At 40.4% G+C, this 22,170-nt stretch overlaps 1 protein-coding gene across 2 annotated transcripts in view; it reads left to right on the forward strand.

Moving 5' to 3' along the window:
• Positions 1-22,170, forward strand: part of NUP210 (nucleoporin 210) — a 120,933-nt gene that overhangs the window by 11,760 nt on the left and 87,003 nt on the right. For both annotated transcript variants that reach the window (XM_077821183.1, XM_077821184.1), the window contains exons 2-4: positions 13,051-13,187; positions 14,102-14,233; positions 20,878-20,974. In XM_077821183.1, the coding sequence (XP_077677309.1) occupies positions 13,051-13,187; positions 14,102-14,233; positions 20,878-20,974 (366 nt within the window). The remainder of the gene's footprint in view (positions 1-13,050; positions 13,188-14,101; positions 14,234-20,877; positions 20,975-22,170) is intronic.

The raw sequence follows: 22,170 nt of genomic DNA on the forward strand, positions 1-22,170 counted from the left end.
AATCTAACACATACCTAGCTAGATTACTTACTAAAAGTTCTAAGACTCCATTCCTGGTCTATCCCCGACAAAGACAGACTATAGACAGACACACAGACCCTTTGTTTCTCTCCCTCCTCCCAGCTTTTGAAAGTATCTTGTCTCCTCATTGGTCATTTTGGTCAGGTGCCAGCGAGGTTACCTTTAGCTTCTTAACCCTTTACAGGTGAGAGGAGCTTTCCCCTGGCCAGGAGGGATTTCAAAGGGGTTTACCCTTCCCTTTATATTTATGACAAGGACATGTGGCACCTTAGAGACTAACAAATTTATTTGAGCATAAGCTTTCGTGAGCTACAGCTCACTTCATCGTATACTTTTTGTAGTGATAATCAAGGTGGGCCATTTCCAGCAGTTGACAAGCACATCGAAGGAACAGTGGGGGGGGGAGGGGAGAATAACATGGGGAAATAGTTTTACTTTGCGTAATGACCCATCCACTCCCAGTCTTTTTCAAGCCTAAGTTAATTTATCCAGTTTGCAAATTAATTCCAATTCAGCAGTCTCTCCTGGGAGTCTGTTTCTGAAGTTTTTTTTGTTGAAGAATTGCCACTTTTAGGTCTGTAATCGAGTGACCAAAGAGATTGAAGTGTTCTCCGACTGGGTTTTGAATGTTATAATTCTTGACATCTGATTTGTGTCCATTTATTCTTTTACGTAGAGACTGTCCAGCTTGGCCAATGTACATGGCAGAGGGGCATTGCTGGCGCATGATGGCATATATCGCATTGGTAGATGTGCAGGTGAACGAGCCTCTGATAGTGTGGCTGATGTGATTAGGCCCTATGATGGTGTCCCCTGAATAGATATGTGGACACAGTTGGCAACTGGCTTTGTTGCAAGGATAAGTTCCTGGGTTAGTGGTTCTGTTGTGTGGTGTGTGGTTGCTGATGAGTATTTGCTTCAGGTTGGGGGGCTGTCTGTAAGGAAAGGACTGGCCTGTCTCCCAAGATCTGCGAGAGTGATGGGTCATCCTTCAGGATAGGTTGTAGATCCTTGATGATGCGCTGGAGAGATGTTTTAGTTGGGGGCTGAAGGTGATGGCTAGTGGCGTTCTGTTATTTTCTTCGTTGGGCCTGTCCTGTAGTAGGTAACTTCTGGGTATTCTTCTGGCTTTGTCAGTCTGGTTCTTGACTTCAGCAGGTGGGTATTGTAGTTGTAAGAATGCTTGATAGAGATCTTGTAGGTGTTTGTCTCTGTCTGAGGGGTTGGAGCAAATGTGGTTGTGTCATAGAGCTTGGCTGTAGACAATGGATCGTGTGGTGTGGTCTGGATGAAATCTGGAGGCATGTAGGTAAGCATAGTGGTTAGTAGGTTTCTGGTGTAGGGTGGTGTTTATGTGACCATCGCTTATTAGCACTGTAGTGTCCAGGAAGTGGATCTCTAACAGACTCCAAGGAGAAACTGCTGAGCTTGAATTAATATGCAAACTAGATACCATTAACTTGGGTTTGAATAGAGACTGGGAGTGGCTGGGTCATTACACATATTGAATCTATTTCTTTAAGCTAAGTATCCTCACACCTTCTTGTCAACTGTCTAAATGGGCCATCTTGATTATCACTACAAAAGTTTTTTTCTCCTGCTGATAATAGCTCATCTTAACTAATTAGCCTCTCACAGTTTGTATGGTAACTTCCAACTTATCTGTGTGTGTGTGTGTGTGTGTGTATATATAACTATATGTTCCATTCTATGCATCCGATGAAATGAGCTATAGCTCACAAAAGCTTATGTTCTAATACATTTGTTAGTCTCTAAGGTGCCACAAGTACTCCTTTTCTTTTTGCGGATACAGACTAAGACGGCTGCTACTCTGAAATCTTTTCAAGTTTTTCTCTGAAACCAGAAATGGTAGAAACTTACCATTGGTATGCATTTTTTTCAACATGAAAGCTCAGATTCTCATGTAATTAAATGACTTCTAGAGCTGGGGTTTCAAGAAAAGCACAAAATATCATGAGTCACATGAGAAAATTATGAGAGACGACAAAACTACAAGTGTGGCTTTAAATGTACTTCTGACATTTCAGGAGTCCATTGCTTTCTTGAGGTGTTACTGTTACTCTAGCAGGAAAGAATAATTTTTGTAAATTAAGTTTTAATCTAGATTTGTGATGTTTCTAAGTATAAACATCATATATAATACTGGTATTTTTTTTGCAAAACACTGTACCTACAGAGAAATGAAGACAAAACTTAATTTAAAAAATGCTCCAAATTTATGGTTACTTCCTAATCATACTGGGGGAAGGGAAGCATTCAGAAGCAGTGATTTTAAAATAGCAGTGCTCGCTGGCTGAACTCTGTATCACACAATTGCAAAACCTCTTTACATTGCAAATTAACGTGTGGGATTTATATTTAAGTTCACATGTGGCATATAAATATGCTTATATTCTTGGAACACACTTATATCCGCATCTCTTTTGTGGAAATGGAAAGCATCACGACACGGACCTCTGCTGATAATGAAGTATTGCTGTGTTAAGAAATATTACTGACTACGGGTCTGATCCAATGCCTATTGGAGATGGTGGAAAGTTTCTGTTGACTTCAGTGGGAGTCAAATTGGGTCCTAAAGCCTTAGAAGAAGATTGTTTTAATAATGCTGAAATAATAACACAGGATTGAAAACTTATCCAGACACCCCCTGTGCAGAAATAGACTAAAATTGTTAGCTGATGACTGATACAAAAGATGGGCAACAAGGTGTTGGGGCTACATCGTGATGAGAGCACGGTTGCTGGAGCTCTGTCTCGGTACTGCCACTGGACTCTACTTAGGGTTCACTTTTTCATTGCCACTGGCAAGTGGGCATTTGATAAACTTGAAGTCTGTCTGCCCCTTACCATGATTCCAAATAGTTGCAGTAAAATTAACCAGTCTTGTTCATACTCTTAGGAAAGAACACTAGGAGAATTATTATTACTATTATTCTTTAAATAGAACGCTTAAATGACTTCAGTAGATGTTGAGGGCACTCTGCACCTTTCAGGTTCATGCCTTTTTTTGTGTCAGGGTCTGTCTTTTTGTTCTTGAAGCACTTCCATATCTCTGCTGCTGTAGAAGTAACTATCTTTTATAATTTTTGTCCATGATCAGAAAAAGAAATGTAGAGTAAACATAAGATATATTTAAAATTATGTAAATTAAATAATGGAAGGGTCACTGGAGCATTAAATTAAAGGAATGAGCAGGGCTGGCCAAATTAATTATACCTCCTGTGGATCTTTGTGCTGTTCAGTGCACATCTGACAAGATAAACATGCTCACTACATGGTTAACTTTGCCGTGTTTGCATGTACAGTGCAGCCTATCTTCTCTCCAATCACTGATGACAAGGGTAAGAAATAATAGTGTATCAAGTGTCGGTCCCCAGACAAAAAGAAAAGGAGTACTTGTGGCACCTTAGAGACTAACAAATTTATTTGAGCATAAGCTTTCGTGAGCTACAGCTCACTTCATCGGATGCATTCAGTGGAAAATACAGTGAGGAGATTTATATACATAGAGAACATGAAACAATGGGTGTTACCATACACACTGTAACAAGAGAGTGATCACTTAAGATGAGCTATTACCAGCAGGAGAGCGGGGGCGGGGGGGGAGGGCAGAGGGAGTGAGGGGGAAGGGGGACCTTTTGTAGTGATAATCAAGGTGGGCCATTTCCAGCAGTTGACAAGAACGTCTGAGGAACAGTGCGGGGGTGGAGGGGGGGAATAAACATGGGGAAATAGTTTTACTTTGTAGAATGACCCATCCACTCCCAGTCTCTATTCAAGCCTAAATTAATTTATCCAGCTTGCAAATTAATTCCAATTCAGCAGTCTCTCGTTGGAGTCTGTTTTTGAAGGATCTACAGCTTATCCTGAAGGACTACCCGTCACTCTCACAGATCTTGGGAGACAGGCCAGTCCTTCCTTACAGACAGCCCCCCAACCTGAAGCAAATACTCACCAGCAACCACACGCCACACAACAGAACCACTAACTCAGGAACCTATCCTTGCAACAAAGCCCGTTGCCAACTGTGTCCACAAATCTATTCAGGGGACACCATAATAGGGCCTAATCACATCAGCCACACTATCAGAGGCTCGTTCACTGCACATCTACCAATGTGATATATGCCATCATGTGCCAGCAATGCCCTTCTGCCATGTACATTGCTCAAACTGGACAGTCTCTATGCAAAAGAATAAATGGACACAAATCAGATGTCAAGAATTATAACATTCAAAACCCAGTTGGAGAACACTTCAGTCTCTTTGGTCGCTCGATTACAGACCTAAAAGTTGCAAATCTTCAAAGAAAAAACTTCAGAAACAGACTCCAAGGAGAGACTGCTGAATTGGAATTAATTTGCAAACTGGATACAATTAACTTAGGTTTGAATAGAGACGGGGAGTGGATGGGTCATTACACAAAGTAAAACTATTTGCCCATGTTTATTTCTCCCCCCCCAACCCCCACTGTTCCTCAGATGTTCTTGTCAACTGCTGGAAATGGCCCACCTTGATTATCACTACAAAAGGTCCCCCTCCTCCACCCGCTCTCCTGCTGGTAATAGCTCACCTTAAGTGATCACTCTCTTGTTACAGTGTGTATGGTAACATCCATTGTTTCATGTTCTCTATGTATATAAATCTCCCCACTGTATTTTCCACTGAATGCATCCGATGAAGTGAGCTGTAGCTCACGAAAGCTTATGCTCAAATAAATTTGTTCGTGTCTAAGGTGCCACAAGTACTCCTTTTCTTTTTGCGAATACAGACTAACACGGGTGCTACTCTGAAACCGGTCTCAAGACAAGAACCTGGGTGTCTTGGTTCCAATTCCACAGTCCATCCCTAACTCCCTGAGCTAAACTGCTTTCCAGCAAAGTAACTGAATCTGTTATCCCAAGTGAAAAATATGGGTGATGATAATTTATACTTGCATGGTACTTTTACATCCCTACATCTCAAATCACTTCACAAAAATGGATAGAAACCATTATCCCCATATTATAGTTCACCTTCCTGAGTATAGAAGATTAAAGCAATTTGCATGAGAGTCTCTGTGGTCTAGCAGATAACATACGGGTCTGCCACTTCAGGGCAGTGCTCTGTTCCAAAAACAGTTTTACGTATTTTCTTCAAGCTTTGCAGAAACCTTTGCTTTTTGAGTAATCTGGCAATTTTCAGGGCAAACTAATTTTCCAGGCCAAAATTATAGGGAATGAAGAGAGCACTTTTTCTACTGTAGTTGGTTGCACACTTTACTGTGGAGAGTTTATTGCAGGGGTCGGCAACCTTTGGCACGCAGCCCATCAGGGTAATCCGCAGACAGGTCTTGAGACATTTTGTTTACATTGACTGTCCACAGGCACGGTCCCCCGCAACTCCCAGTGGCCGCGGTTCACTGTTCCTGGCCAATGGGAGCTGCAGGAAGTGGCGGGCCGCAGGGATGTGCTGGCCGCTGCTTCCTGCAGTTCCCATGGACCTTTACAGGGTGAAAGATATAAATTCTCCTCTGGATTGGAGAGGAAGGAGGGGTTAATTTTTCCCACCTCTTGGCAAACCAGTTTACTTGAAAAAAACTAGGAGTACTTGTGGCACCTTGGAAACTAACACATTTATTTGGGCATAAGCTTTTGTGGGCTAAACCCCACTTCATCGGATGCATGCAGTGGAAAATACAGTAGGAAGGTGTATATATACACAGAGAACATGAAAAAATTGATGTTGCCATACTAACTGTATGCCCACCTGTATGCCCACCTTAATTAATTGGTCTTGTGAGAGTTGGTATGGCAACACCCATTTTTTTCATGTTGTCTGTGTATATATATCTTCCTACTTTATTTTCCAATGCATGCATCCGATGAAGTGAGTTTTAGCCCACAAAAGCTTATGCCCAAATACATTTGTTCGTCTCTAAGGTGCCACAAGTACTCCTCGTTCTTTCTACTGATAGACTAACACGGCTACCAGTCTGAAACCTGTTTACTTGAAGTGAAGGTTTGAATGTGAAGGAGCCTTCTTCTGAATCCGTGAATTTTTGGGGGGAGAATGGGGAAAGAGGAAATCACCACAATGGCTGGCATCGCACTAAGCTGAACAGCCATGCAATGTTCTTAGACTTGCGTGCTCCCAAGATACAGTGGCATGAGTTCTCACCAGGCATGCAGCCATACCTTGACTCTCCTTTTGATGATTTATACAGTCAAACCTTAATCTGTTTTGATTGCATTCTAATATTTGGATTATCTCGTGATTAAAAAAAAAAACAACAATTAACTAGCAGGCTACAAGCATGTTAGCCTTCTGTCTGTACTCTCTCTAGCTTGTTGCATAAACGTTTCAGCAGTTATAATAAAATACTTTTTGGCCACCTGTCCATGGCAGTTACTTTTGTTATCTTTTCTTTTTTTAAAAGTCCAGCCAATATTTCTAGTTTGGTTGGATCAAAAACTTTCTTTGTGGAGAATTAACCATTTTCCTTTACCGTGAATAGGTTGCTATCCATAACCTCTTGGGAATGGGCTATTCTATTTTAGAATTTGTAAGGTTGCCTGGGAAATCTATGAGAACAACAGCTGCAGCAGAGAAATGCCACTTTTTCAGAACTGCAATGTGATGGCTATTGTACAGCTTTTCTGAACACCAGGAAAGGTTGAATAGTATCTAGACAAAGATAGGCTAACTACAGCAGTGCAGGGGAAAAAATGTTTGTGAAGAATCTCTGGGTGTCTGGCTGTGCGAGAACTTGGCTATTCATGTATTTAACAAACCTAACATGCCTGTACTCTGCCTCCGTTGAATATAGATTTAATGAAAAACTGGGATCTTGTTCTAACGCACAACTGTCCCATACACTTTATTATTATACATTTATGTAATCATAGAATCATAGAATATCAGGGTTGGAAGGGACCTCAGGAGGTCATCTAGTCCAACCCCCTGCTCAAAGCAGGACCAATCCCCAATTAAATCATCCCAGCCAGGGCTTTGTCAAGCCTGACCTTAAAAACTTCTAAGGAAGGAGATTCTACCACCTCCCTAGGTAACGCATTCCAGTGTTTCACCACCCTCCTAGTGAAAAAGTTTTTCCTAATATCCAACCTAAACCTCCCCACTGCAACTTGAGACCATTACTCCTTGTCCTGTCCTCTTCTACCACTGAGAATAGTCTAGAACCATCCTCTCTGGAACCACCTCTCAGGTAGTTGAAAGCAGCTATCAAATCCCCCCTCATTCTTCTCTTCTGCAGACTAAACAATCCCAGTTCCCTCAGCCTCTCCTCATAAGCCATGTGTTCCAGACCCCTAATCATTTTTGTTGCCCTTTGCTGGACTCTCTCCAATTTATCCACATCCTTCTTGTAGTGTGGGGCCCAAAACTGGACACAGTACTCCAGATGAGGCCTCACCAATGTCGAATAGAGGGGGACGATCACGTCCCTCGATCTGCTCGCTATGCCCCTACTTATACATCCCAAAATGCCATTGGCCTTCTTGGCAACAAGGGCACACTGCTGACTCATATCCAGCTTCTCGTCCACTGTCACCCCTAGGTCCTTTTCCGCAGAACTGCTGCCTAGCTATTCGGTCCCTAGTCTGTAGCTGTGCATTGGGTTCTTCCGTCCTAAGTGCAGGACCCTGCACTTATCCTTATTGAACCTCATCAGATTTCTTTTGGCCCAATCCTCCAATTTGTCTAGGTCCCTCTGTATCCTATCCCTGCCCTCCAACGTATCTACCACTCCTCCCAGTTTAGTATCAGCTACATACAAAAACCTCAAAACCATAATTATTCATTCAGAAGCTTTTTTCAGTTTTAGGTCAAGACAAGAGGAGGAAGGGTCCAAAATATCACTTCAGTGAACTTAAAAGGAAACAATATGTCAAATAATTGCCTGCATTTAGGAGATGCATAATGTTAATTTTGCTAAACACAGTCCCAGCTAAAATTCTGGAACAAAACCCATTATGCTTTGGGGAATGTACATCTTGTTTTGTTATATTCTACCTAGTGAAGCTAAAGGCAGAACAATCCACAAAATTAAATTATATTTTAGTTAGAGCAGTGTACTGTAATACTCAGTGAAGGCCAAATCATGAGAGACTTACTAAGATTAAAACCCCATTGTCGGTTTTGCCTAAGAAAAAAATGAATGATAAAGATCTTTTGGATTTAACAATGTGATAGATTTGATTTCAATTGGCATTCTAGGTCTGATGTTCAAAAGCAGTCACCGGTGGCTTAACTCTGCTCCTGTTGCTCTCCAGAGGTGGGCCAACTCACAGCCCTACTGAAAACCCCACTCTGAGCAAAAGCTTCACCCTTGGCTACTCTCACTGTGTCCATCTATTGCATTTGCCTCTAAAACATAGGACAGGATGGAAATCCGTTTGCTACTCTTTTTTTCTTAGTACAATGAGAATTGGTCTAAGAGAGGATCGAGTAGACTTAAAAAAAAAAACAACCTCCCCTGTAGGTTTAAAAACTCATGCAAATAGGGAAATTCTGTTCCATTGTGAGGAGGGCAAGGCTGTGGTTCAGCTTGAACATCTTACGATTCCCTGGGAATCTGTTTGGAACCATAATTTGCTGATACAGATAAAATTGCTTCTATGTTATTTTGGATGCTGTGTAGTCAGTTTGGTATATAAACAGTAAATTGGATCCTGAGATTCACTGTGAATACAGCACCAAACATATTGTTCAATCAAGTCTCTGTTGAAAGGCTTTACATGCCAGTTGATGTTACTGTTTCCATCTGGCTACATGTCTGTAAATGTTTCTAAGTCAAGTCCTGAAACATTAGATGAGCTGATAATTATTTATCTTCAGAGAGACTTATTTTTGCTAATTATGCATTCTGAAGAGCAGTTATTCTGTGGTACTTAAACTGTGCAGTCTGAACTTATCTATAAATTGACGCAAGTGTATTCACCAAAATAATGCTAAAATTATGGGGAAGGACATACGTTTGTCAATACTTTAAAATGGATTATTAACAGCATTAAATATGGTTAGACATAATCACCCATGATACCCACTTACTTTTGTTCCTCTACCATGGCAGATAGTTGAATATTATTCTTGTAATTTTGCGGTACAGTAACTCCCCACTTAACATCCTCTCACTTAATGTTGTTTAGATCTTGCGTCCCTGCTCAGTTACAGAACATGCTCCATTTAAAGTTGTGCAATGCAACCAAACAACGTTATAGCAAAGCTTGCTTTGTCCACAGCACCTCCCGCCCGCCGGCAGACCCCGTGGATCAGCGCCTTCCCCCTCCTCCCCCTGCCTCCTGCCCGCGGCAATCAGCTGGCTTGCGGTGTTCAGGAGAGAGGGGGGAGGTGCAAGGACTTAGCGCGCAGGCTCCCCCTGCCTCTTGAACACCGCAAACCAGCTGATTGTTGCCGGTAGGGGGGGAGGCTGCGTGCCAAGTCCTTGCTCCTTCCCCTCCCTCCCCTGCCCCCTGAATGCCACAAGCCAGCTGATTGCCGTGGGCAGGGGGGAGGACGCGGCGCGCCTCCTACCTCGCTCCCCTGCCTCCTGCCCGTGGCAATCACCTGGCTTGCAACATTCAGGGGGCAGGGGAGGGAGGAGGAGCCTGCGCGCTGTGTCCTCGCACCTCCCTCCTGAATGCTGTAAGCCAGCTGATTGCCGTGGGCAGGAGGCAGGGGAGGGAAGAGCGAGGATGCTATGTGTGGAGTAAAGGGGGAGGAGGGGGGGGAAGAAGAGGTGGGTTAAGGGTGGGGGTTTGGGGGAAGGGGTGGAGTGGGCGGGCCGAGGGTTGAGCCATCCGCCCCCCTCCCCCCGGTGCTTGCAGAGTAGGGGACGCAGCTGCTCGTGCTGCGCAACATGCTTCTCCTACCCTATGGCACCTTCAGCCTCCTTGCCTGCCTTGTTGTCTCCAGTGCCAGTGGGCTCTGCCTGTGTGGGGTAAGGCCGGGGCACCTCTCAACTATAGTACTGTACTGTATGGCAAATTTTTTTTTCCTGGAACCTACCCCCCCCCCCCATTTACATTCACTCTTATGGGGAAATTGGATTCGCTTAACATCGTTTCACTTAAAGTCGCATTTTTCAGGAACATAAGTACAATGTTAAGAGAGGAGTTAGTGTGTTTGTATAGGGACAAATTTAGGGCCCAGTCTCGTCCCGCTGATGCGAGTTTTGCTACTGACAGCAATAGGGACAAGATTGGGTGTGTAAAGCCTAAAACTTAAAAAGTTGAACATACTGAGGTAGAAGGTACTGAAGTCAGTGGGAGTGCTGAGCAGTCACCTGAAAGTAGAATTTGGCCCAAACTGTTGGAGTAAAACAAATGTTGGGACATAAATTACATATTTCTTTTGTTTTTCCCTCCCTCTTCACTATTCTGCTTCTTCCCACCAGCACCATGCAAGCATTGTTTTTACTGCTAGATGCTATTAGCGGTTTTAATATGTAATTCAAGAAGTCCTACCAGGTACATATTGGTAGAATCTAATGTTGAAACATTAGTAGCTCTTTTAGCATCTAATTACTGGCATGCTGTCCCAGGAATTAAAAACACTGCAGTAGTTAGGATGTGGAATAAATTGTGGAGGTATGTGTTGCTTTGTGAAATAGTGAATTGTTTGTCTATATCACAAGACTAAAATTAGCTCTGTGGAGGGAAGAGCATAACAGAGTGCAAGACACTACTGTAACAACATTTTTTCAGTTACTGTCTTCATCATCCAACCTACAATTATTACGCCCTATTTATGGGCAAGTGTAGATGGGATTCTTATTAGTGAAAATTAATGTATAATATTTTCTCTATCAGGACTTGAGTCTCACACTTTTAAGTACATAAACTTAATTGTTTTCTGTTTATTTTCAGACTTAGACAATTGATCAGTTCTTAAACTGCCCATAAATAACTGCTGATAGCTGTTCATTTGTTGTGGTTTGGTGTGATTTTTGTTTTGTTTTGAGTAGGCCAAATCCTGGTACTTGTTTCAGAAACATCAGTGACAGTTGCGCCCCGTTCTTTAAACCTAGTCCTTACTTGGGCCAAACATCTGTTGGAGTCATATTCATTAATACATTGACTTCAGTGGTGGTCATTTTGCCTAAGAACAGCAGGGTTTGGCAAGCAGATATGCAAAACCACATAAATCCCCACAAATCTGCATTTACATGTGCAATTCCTATAATTGCAAACCAAGTACTTGTGTACTTTACAGATCCAGTACTTTACTCATACCTTTAGATTGTAAGCTGCTTAAAGCCTTTTTGTCATGTGTTTGTTCAGTGCCTGCTATGGTGGAAATCTGGTCCTCACCTAGGTACAACTCAGTGCCAACTGTGTACAATGGTTACATGTCCATTTCTACAGTTATACATGTTGTGTAGTTTTGAAAATGTATTCTGATTCAAACCTTATTGATCCTGAAACTGATCTGTTGTTACGTGTTTCATTTGAGGAACCCAACTGTGAGACTTGCAGAGTCTCTTGAACTTCCATTGATCCTGCTTGGAGTTGATGGTGTTCAGTATGTTGTAGGGCTGGATTCAATATTAAGATGGTGATTTTTGTTGTTTAATGTTGCAGTGGGACAAAGAATTATTTATTCTAATTAATATAACAAAGGTGGTTCTGTGTTCTCCTTGGCTGGATAACTAACTGAAAGAAAACTGCAAGTACTGCAAAATGCAGTGTGGTGGTAATGTGTTTATAATGGGCATCAATTAATCACAAAGGAAGGGGCTAATTTCTTGATTTGGTTAATTTGTTAATATCAAATCCAAGCCTCAGATTTGGAGAGAGAGTTGATGGAAAATCAAAACATTTCTGTTTCAGGTGATCTCCCATAGATCATTGCTTTGTGAAACTTTTCCAAAAATTGCCATTATTTGGAAATAATTCCAAAAACAAGGTCAGTTCTTCAGCCGGTATAAATCAGTGTAGCTTTGCTGTTTCCACCAGCTGTGGGTCTCACCCATAGTTTTGATTATTATTTTTGAAGAAAACCCAATAACCAATCAACTGTGCTTTCATCATCACCATGAAGTCACCTTAGAGAAATCCACAATGTTTCTAGCTGTGACTCTACACCCCCCTCCCCCCCAATCCCGCTTCCATTCAGGCCCTTGCAACATTTAAGAAATTAAAAATTTGGGCCCCAGTCCTGCAATGAATTCCATGTGGACCCAGGGGCATGCAGAACTCACTACAGGATTCGGGTCTTGCTTTTTAAAGAAACACAATTTTGAGGAAAAATGGAATTGGTCAAATAATTTATAATGGTTCAAACTGTTGTGTTAATTTAAATAGCACCAAATAGTATTATACAAGCTTCTAAATCTAAATTGCATTGCATACATTAACTAGACATTATATCACATTTGAATTTCTTAATTAGAAAAAGTTACTCATCACTTTTACTATTAATGGGCTCTGCCACAGCGAATCTATGGATAATTGTGACTTTTTGTAATTGGAAAAAACCTGAGTCACCATCCATACCTTTGCTATGGAAAATGCCAATTATGATTGCAAGTGAGGAATAGCATTTATCTTATGACGGTAATTGATAGACTTAATCTTAGGTTGCGCTTCATATTCTGTTTGCATTTTATCTTACTGTCTCTGCTTCTAAGTTGTTAAAACACAAGATGAAGGATTTTTTGGCTTAGTAAATGCATAGGATTTTTTTTTTTTTTTTAAAGCAAAATGACTAGCATAAGCTGGCGTTCTTGTGCTGCGGTGAAGGGTATATAGATATAGCAATAGGCTTAGGGCATGCTTTTTCCCCAGAAGTGCTGACCAACCTCAACTCTGGTTGAAATCCCTGGTAGATGTGGGCACTCTGCATGTGCAAAAGTCAGTCCCATAGCTTATAATATGAAGACACAGATTTTACATACAGTAATGGTGGTGGTGGTTCAGATAAAAAGGTTACTGTTGCTTTTAAATAAGAGTCTGTGCATTTTCCATGATAGCTGACTAACATTCCAGTAACTTTCAGTGATATTCTTGTAGGTCTTCCACAAGGCCAGAAGTTGCCAGCATAGAACCTGCAGATCACGATGAACGCCAGTGTTCACAAAAGGCTGTTGTCCAGGCACGTTCATCGCAGCCAACACGTCTGACGAGTATAATTTTTGCTGAAGATATATGTACGTTTTCAAATTTTTAAAGTCACATTTTATTGTGTGGGTTAAAAAAATTGTGCAATACTGCAGGTCTATGAGCCCTGTGACATCTTTAAGGGATACACACATATACACACTGTATATGTAACAAACAAACATCCATTCATCTGTGCACTTATATATAAGCTTATAGATAGAAAAGACCACATGAACCTTGTTTCGCAGAGGTCTCAAGTCAGTGTGGGTAAGGCATCTGAAATCTTCAGGGGTGGGTGATAGGTGTATCTGAAACCCTCACAAATCTGGGGATTCCTAAAAGTGAATGTTTCAATTTTAATTTTACATAAATCAGTTTTAGATATTTGGGATTTGGAAAATTGGAGTTTACTTCCATGCCTTACATCAATGCAGGGTACTGTCTGCCTTTAGAAAGAAAGATATGCAAAGTAGATGAGTTAATAGACATTTATTTGTAACGTAATCATTGTATAATAAATTGGCTATGGTATATTGCACTTTTCATCCCAAAGGAATGTAGGGTGTTTTATGAATGATACGTGTAGGGGGATTTTACCCATTTCAGTCACTGAATTGTGTCCAGGGAGCTGCTATTCTGAACCAGCAACACTCTACAAACATTTTCTGGAGGGGAAATAATGCAAATTTTCTTCACTGACAGTATGGTGGGCATTGCAAATCCCATACAAACACTTTTATTTTGAGCTTAGAAGGGCGGAACTACTTCTCCTGTCTTCAGGGCCTAGTTTGTTTTTCAATAGCATTCGGGACCTGGATTCCATTCCCTGAATGGCAAAGCTTTGTGCTGCCCCTTGTTTAGATCTGCCAACTGGTTAATATGTTCATCTTATTTGCTTAATAATTTTGGTGGTGATCATGCTCAGTGCTACTGACTTCATGTTTTCTATTGTTTCCTTAAGTGACTGGTCAAGTGCTTCGTTGTGATGCTATAGTTGACATAATTCATGGCATCCAAATTGTGTCCACGACAAGAGAACTTTATCTTGAAGATTCACCGCTGAAGCTGAAAATTCAGGCTTTGGATTCTGAAGGTCAGAGGCTTACTATTAAGATGTGAAAGTGTTAATGAAGTCGTGTATGTGTGTGTGATGTACTCTGCTCAGACTTTACCTAGGACAGGACTGGATGTTGGAGCCCAACCCGGACAATGTGTAGGAGAATTGTCCTGTTGGCGCACAGATACTAACTTATTGTAACATTTGTGGTTAAGTATAAGAGGGCTGACCAAGCAATCCCAAATATCCAGATGGGCCAGTTGGACACTGTTTCATATCAGACAATTCCTGTTTAATTTTTTCTGTGTTGCTCAGGAATCAACTTTAGTATTAATGGCATTTCAAATATCAGAATCCCAAATAAACATATTTACATGTAAAAGCTCTAACTTCAGGGAAAGGGGGTGAGAGAAACAAAAAGCAGGAAGCAATAACATTTGCATTGCTGAAATGTCACATCAATATTTGGCTGGTCTGGTCAGGGCTACAAGGAAGATTGAAGCAGTAGTGATACAAGTCTGTAAACTGCACTGTAGATTGATAGGGTTTTGCTAAGCTGAGGCAAGGAGGATGCATTTTTAAGGCAAACCTGTAAAAAGACATTTTATATAAGGTCAAACAAGTTTAATGTGTCTTTTGTTCACATTTTGTTCACACTTCTGTCCCTATTCCAGCCACCAACAGCTGGGCTTCATATCCCTCAATCTCTAATATCATCTAGATTTTTTTTATAGTTGTTTCCACCAACATAGGGTCTGACCCACTGAAGTCAGTGAGAGTCTTTTCAGTGACTTCAGTGGAAGATGGATTGGGTCCTTCGTAGCTAAGAGGAAGAGGAAACCTCTACTTGCCATAGTGTATGTAGTAATCTGAATGCCCTCAGGAACTTCAGACCTTGCTTCAGCAGCTCAATTCTACACACAAAACAAAAGGTTTTTAAAATACTTAATGAATTAAGGAGGCCAGCCGACTTAAACAGCAGTAGAAGCTTGATGTTTATAGTTTGGATACTAGAGGCCTAAACCACATATGTCTACTTATAAATCATAAAAGCCAGGCTCTGTACTGCAAAATATCAATAGGTAGAACTGTTAAACTTCCTTATTCTATTTGTAATTCCAGAACCTTGGCGTGGTGTTTCTGTAGACTCTCAAACATACTCAGCTGACAAGTTTTCTTTGGGAGCCATCCAAGTTAAAGTTTGAACAGAAGCTGTGGTTTAAAACCCACAAAGAACACTATAATCTAAATTGCTGTAACAAGATGTTCACTAGGAGCCTAAGTTTAAACTATCAAGCTTAAATTAATGGAAACAGTGATTGCTCAGCAGCTCTGAAAATCACTTTTTTTTAAGTGATTAACTTAGGAACTCAACTTTAAGAATTTTGCTGGCGACTTTTAAACTGCTATCGTGTTCTCTTACAGTACTTTCTACACATTCATCTCCTTTTGCAAACATTGTTCCTCTACTAACAGATGACCAAGTTTTGGAACATGAGCAGAGTTATTGAAGACAGTCTTTACATTTCAGAGATGCTCTCTTTTCATTTAAGAAAACTGAATAAATGACTTTTAGACAGTTTATTATTTATTCTTTTGCATACAAGAGGAGCAAAAATAAAGGGAAAAAATAAGCTTGTAATTGGTGAACAGTTGAACACTGCAAAGGGCCTGTAGCTGGCTTTTACTTTGGACTTCTGTTTATATACATGATTATATTTGGTAGATTTTGTAGTAACTTGTATGTTATTTCATTTACTCACATAATGTGATGTTAGGGAATTTTTAAAAATGTTATCTTTGGTTCAGACTGACCATATGCTGTACCTCATTATTGCATCTTGTATGAAAGATCAGGTCATGCATTACTGTGAAGCTCTGGTCCTGTGACAGAGGATGCTGTAAATAGCAGTACCTAGATATATAGTTCAGTGGTGCCTCCCCTTACACATACTTGTTTGGAATTTTGTAACACACTTAACATCCTAATGTATTGTGTGCAAATTATTTTTGTTAATGCCAGTAAAAAAGGAAGAAGACACTTTAAACATGCACATTAAATATGTCTAACATGTATTTTTTTCTGATGATACCAGTTACGGTGTGCTGTTTAAATCGGCACTTAGCACTTTCCCCAAATAGTTTTGCAGCATTGTTGAAAAAAATTAGGACAATAGTTACACCATGGGGAAGTTGGCCTCATGAATGTATGGAGAAGGGAGATGATATTCAACCAATCTTTGATACGGTGAGCCAAATTAGTCTCGGTGTAAACTCTTGCACATCACCCATTATCTCAAAATAGCTTTATATCAAGGCACTCTGTAAACACAGAGAATGTTAATGTTAAAGCCATTATGTAAACTTTTAAAAAACTTAATCACAAAATTACTGTGCATGTACATGTCTTCATAGCTTCTAGACTTGATTCATTTTTGTACAGTGTAAAATGAATCAAAATTCTGATTCACAAGTTCTGGACTAAACTTCCTACCAAATATTTTAGGAAAGTAAAGTTATTTTGTTATGCTTGACATGAATTATGGAGACTTAAATACAGTGAAAGCTTCTCGTTAAATGCTTGAACTTCCAATTGTTGGTGACAGAGTAGAACTCTTAAGATTAAATTCCATCTCAACATTTTAAAAGTGCCATAACATTAGCTTAGCTCACATGATTAGTCTTGAGTTCAAGAATAGCTATTTACATTTGTAAGTGTTTGTTGGACCAAGCCAAACCTGCAATCTTTATTAAAGGCAAAAGTCCCATTGAATTCATTGGGACTCTTATCTGGATAGGGCCTGTGGGATCAGGGCCCAAAGTAATTTCATATATAGGATTCCAAAAGCTGCTGGAACCGTTGCAGTTCATTATGTGTGTGTGTGTGTGTGTACACACATAATGAACTGCAACGGTACGCACACACACACACATAATGAACTGCAACGGTTCCAGCAGCTTTTGGAATCCTATATATGAAATTACTTTGGGCCCTGATCCCACAGGCCCTATCCAGATAAGAGTCCCAATGAATTCAATATATATGTGTATATATATATATAATATGAATTTCAGCTGCTTAAAATAGTGATTTGTCCTAGAAATGATGACTTAGACCCTAGCAGGAATCACTGTAAAGTATGTGTTACACCTATTTTATCAACCCTTGGTTCTGATCCTGCGTTTGGGTCCACATGGTTGGTAACTGTGCTGTGTCTATCATAACTTTCTGATCTGTGTTAATCACTATGTTGCAGTACAATAGGAAGATTGCTTCTTGTAATGACCTACCTCTTATATAATGCTCTTCATCGGTGTATCTTTAGATGTGATCTTTAGAATTGCTGTGTGTTAGCAATCACCTGTATTCTCTATGACAAACTAAATACAAAAATTCAGGTCAAAAGTATTTTGAAGAGAGTAGAAGATTTGAAATTGGATTTCATTTTAAAAAAAACCCCAAAACAACTACTTGTTTTTTTATCACCAAACTGAGGTGTATTGAGAAACTTCCTGACACAGTTCCCTATTTTTGAAGGATCTCCGTACCATCTGACAAGATAATATATGTATAGTCCATTGGAAAAAATAATTATTTTTATATTGAGGTTGTATGCTATTTTGTGGCATAATCTGGGAATGATGAAACTCCAGTCTTATCATAGCTCAGTGTAACAAAGAGTTGGTAGGGCTGTTGCTTTAGAACTGCTGTCATAGATCTGTTAGCAAGCGCAGGGTGGGGTATCTAAAACGATTTTTTAAACTCCTGTCCAAACTTAATCTTTACTTGATTGATCAGTGTGTTCTTGGCGTAAACTCTGTGTAAGGATTAATGGATGCTAATCAGGTCATAGTGGGACTAAAGTGCTTTCAGTTTCTAGCAGGCAGGATGAAATTTAATATATCGTGCCACTCTTTTTAAATTATACTTCGGGCTAAAACCTGCTACTAACTAAAGTCTAAATGGAGTTTTTCTATTGACTCCAGTGAGACTAGGATATGACTTTCTAACATTTGTTTACCTTGGATAACTCATGTGCTTCAGAGGCCCTGTCCCCATTGTCCCAGCAGGGATTTCATTGTGCTTCTGCTGAGTGTTTGCTGCTGCACAGTTCAGGCACATCTCTGCACGTTGCTTATCTTTAGTTTGAGCAAGAATGAGGGAAGACTTGTCTTAGCTTTGCAAAGCTAAAACATTTGTTATGAGAACAGCTAATTGAGCTCTGCATCTTAAATAAAGTATCCTCAAGCAGTTCAAAATATGCTGCCCCTGTAACAGACTGAGTTAAAGAAAGAAGTTTTAGAATGGAAGAATAGAAAGGTGCTTTTTATAGTCACAATCTTGTTCATGCAGGATACAAAGCTATTTGTGTCTGTGTAGTATATATTTGGGAGGGAAAATATGCTTTGAATTGTATTACCACTGTTACAACATTTCTGTGGTTTAGATGATGCCATAAGCCTTTAGCTGTAGGAACGTGGCAGTGAAGTTGCGGTGGTCATTATAATTTGCCAATGAAAGAGTGAGAGAGGAAAACAAAGAATATAAGTGAAAACAAATTATTATTAATAAAAAAATACTAGCAATATAAGGCTTCAGCTCTGCACCCATGAATGTCAATGGGAGCTTAGTAATTGATTTCAGTGGGTGCAGCATCTCTCCCCAAGACTGAGAGATCTTTTTAAAAGACTTTCAGATTCAGCATGAGACAATTCAGTGTGTTTATTCCATTTGTAGTCCTTTAATATCTGTTATTTCACATGTTGCAATGACTCAGGGCTTGTCTACACTTACCGGGGGATCGACGAGTGGCGATCGATGCATCAGCAGTCAATTTAGCGAGTCTAGTGAAGACTCGCTAAATTGATCGCAGATCGCTCTCATGTCGACTTCTGTACTCCATTGGATTGAGAAGAGAAGGAGGAGTCAACGGGAGAGCATCTTCCGTTGACATCGCATAGGGCGGACCCTGCGTAAGTAGATCTGAGCTACGTCGATTTGAGTTACTCTATTCACGTAACTCACACTGTGTCGCTCAGGCTGAATTTCTCCTCTAGTGTAGACAGGACCTAAGATCTAGCCCCCCAAAAAAGTGAATGACTTGAATTGCCTATATTACAGGTAAATCCATTTCAGGTTTAAAAAAGTCATATTGAAAGTGCATTTCATTAAAATGTGGATCCCAAATTCCTCAAAGAGTATCTCAGATCCACATGTCTCAAAGTGCTGGATTATACGCTTGGCTCTGAGTTAGCTGAAGGGTGTATAAAATTATATGTAGGTTGATAGTTCCTTACTGATAGTATGTCTAAAGTGTCTCATGTATGTGGTTTGTTTCCACTTGAATGTGGAATATACGGTACTTAGGAGATATGACTGTGACATACATATGCCGTAAAAGAGATTTGCCATTGACTTGAGGGGTAGTCGGATCTGGCCTTCTGCAGATAGCCGAGGTAAAGGACTTAACCCTCTCCTTTTCTGCCAAGCCACTGAGTTGTTTAAGGACTTGTATATCTGCCCTAATGTACCATTAGGGAGTCAGCAACACTTTGTTATGGAGTCTGTTAGCACCTATGATGCAAAAATGCTTCTAATTTTAGGTGGCGCACAAATACTTCGGGATTGGAATCTATCCTGCATGTGAAAATGAGTTTGAGATAAATTATATTGTGATGTTTTCAACATTCAAATGAAGGTGCCTCATATCCACTTGGCCCAAAGAGCGTGGGAGTTTTGCTGATAACCAGGAATGGACTCATTGTCACATCTGACTTTTGTAATAACCTGCATTGAAGGATGCATGTGTCCTATTGGTATCCAAAAAGTAGTCACAGAATCTAATCGTGGTTTAGGTAGTTCTTGTTTTGAAGGGGGAAGGATGTGATTTGCTTATTCCAGCAGTATCTTATTAAAAATTCAGACAGTTAATTCCCTTTTCTCCAGAGCAGACATGCTGGTACACTTAGTGTGACCAGAAAATACAAATTTGTAGTTGAGCAGTGAGGGTCTATGATAATACGTGTATATATGTACTGGGATCCAAAGCATGCCCAATGTCGTATGTTGGGCATAAAGTGGAACAACTGCATTCTTACCGCAGATGTTTATGGTCACCACAGGCTACTGGGGTCATTGTCTGCAGATGGTGTCTTGCACTTTTTGGACATGTTGCAAGAACGCCACAAGACGTTCTGGCGACTTCCATTCTACAGCTGGCTCGTAACATCCAGGATAAAATTCCACCAACTGAGGAGTGTAGGCGGCCCAGAGGCAGACACCTTATTACAGGGGCGTATCAAGTCTGTTCCAGTGTTGGACTCTTGGCCCGTCAAGCCCTTGTGGCTGCACAGGAACAGACCCAATGGCAAACAGTTGTTACGGCCGACCATTTCGCTAAGCGTTGAGGAAGAAGAAGATCCAAAGCCATCAGACCATGTGCCGGAAACAATTCTCTGTTCCATTTTGATTCTCCAAACCTTCCAGTTACCTGGCTTAAAAAAAAAAACCCTCCTTTTTAACTTTAATGAAGAGCTATCGTGTTTGAATGATTTTTGCAAATTTAAGATGCTCCTGCTTCTATTCATTGATATTTTTGTTTGTTTGTTTGTTTCCAAGCAGCAGGAAGACTTCTTTGTCATTTTGAATTTTGTTACCTAATTATTCATTTGATTTATAGGAAACACTTTTAGCACATTGGCGGGGTTAGCCTTTGACTGGACGATAGTAAAAGATACTGAGGCTGATGGCTTCTCAGATTCCCACAATGCATTGCGGTAAGCACAATTTACGTTATTCTCAAAGGCCCCAGGTTTAGTCATATTCTTAAAGTTAGGCATGAACAAAAGCTACCTTCCTGAATCTGGGTCTATAAACTGAAATGATAATATCCAAAGTATCGTATACAGGTTCATTGTTTTAGATTTCTAGCTACTACAATTGCCAATCCACAATTCTGGGCACATTCACACCCATTTAAAATTCACAATAATAAAAATACAATTAATGATGTTCAGAAGTTGCCCATATAGCTCTAAACCACCAATAAAAATTTAACAATAGACTCAACTGTGCCAGAGCTGACCCCTCCCCAAACAACTGGGGAAAACAATAAGGTATTAGTGCTGTGATTGGTGTGCAAGGATGTGGGGTTGGCTGCAGAGGTCAAAGGTTAGCCTCTTGTTTGGAAGATGGGGCTATGGCCCATTCAGTATTTGGCCTCTCTGCTGAGACTGCCAATAAGGTGGCCAGTGTGTGGTTGCGGCGTTGGTGACTCTCAACACCATTTACAAGGAACTGTATGGAGAAACAAATATTTCATTTTTTAAAAGGTTTTAATGAGCTTTTTGAAGCTTTCAGAGCAGGGCATTTAGCGTTCTAGTGGAAGATGTAGCAGTTTTAGCCTCTCAACATTTTGAAAATCTAAGCCACTGTGTCTTGCTTGGCACTTATAATCTGTAGGAGCCCTACACACCACACTGGGACCTATGGTGCCATCGACTTGTGAGTATGATCTGGCCCAAACTCTGAACTCTAATAGAAACTTCCATCCAAAGGTCTTAAAGTGTTTTGTAACTTCTTAATGAATTAAGCCTTGTAACACCTCTGGAAAGTAAGGAAATACTCTCATCTGTGTTTAACAGATGGGAAACTTAAGACACAGCTAGGTTAAGTTCTTGCCTAACATCATACTGAGAGCTTGTGGCAGGAATAGGAATACGCCTAGCTTCCTGTGCTTATCCAACAACAGCCTTCCCCTCACTTTTAGGTACTGCATAAGCTTTCACTGTACCTACTTTAGTATTCTGTTGATTTCCTTTGACTGAGAGGAGTCACGCTACAGGAATTTCAGTTTCCACACTTATTAAACTCATCAACTTTGAAGGCTACCTGGCTTTGTCGTATTTGGGATATTCTTCATTTTAGGTTCCCAAAGTCCTGATTCAGCCTTTATATTGATACTGACTGACTG

Source organism: Eretmochelys imbricata, chromosome 7 (assembly GCF_965152235.1).
Source record: "Eretmochelys imbricata isolate rEreImb1 chromosome 7, rEreImb1.hap1, whole genome shotgun sequence".
NCBI classification, from domain to species: domain Eukaryota; kingdom Metazoa; phylum Chordata; order Testudines; family Cheloniidae; genus Eretmochelys; species Eretmochelys imbricata.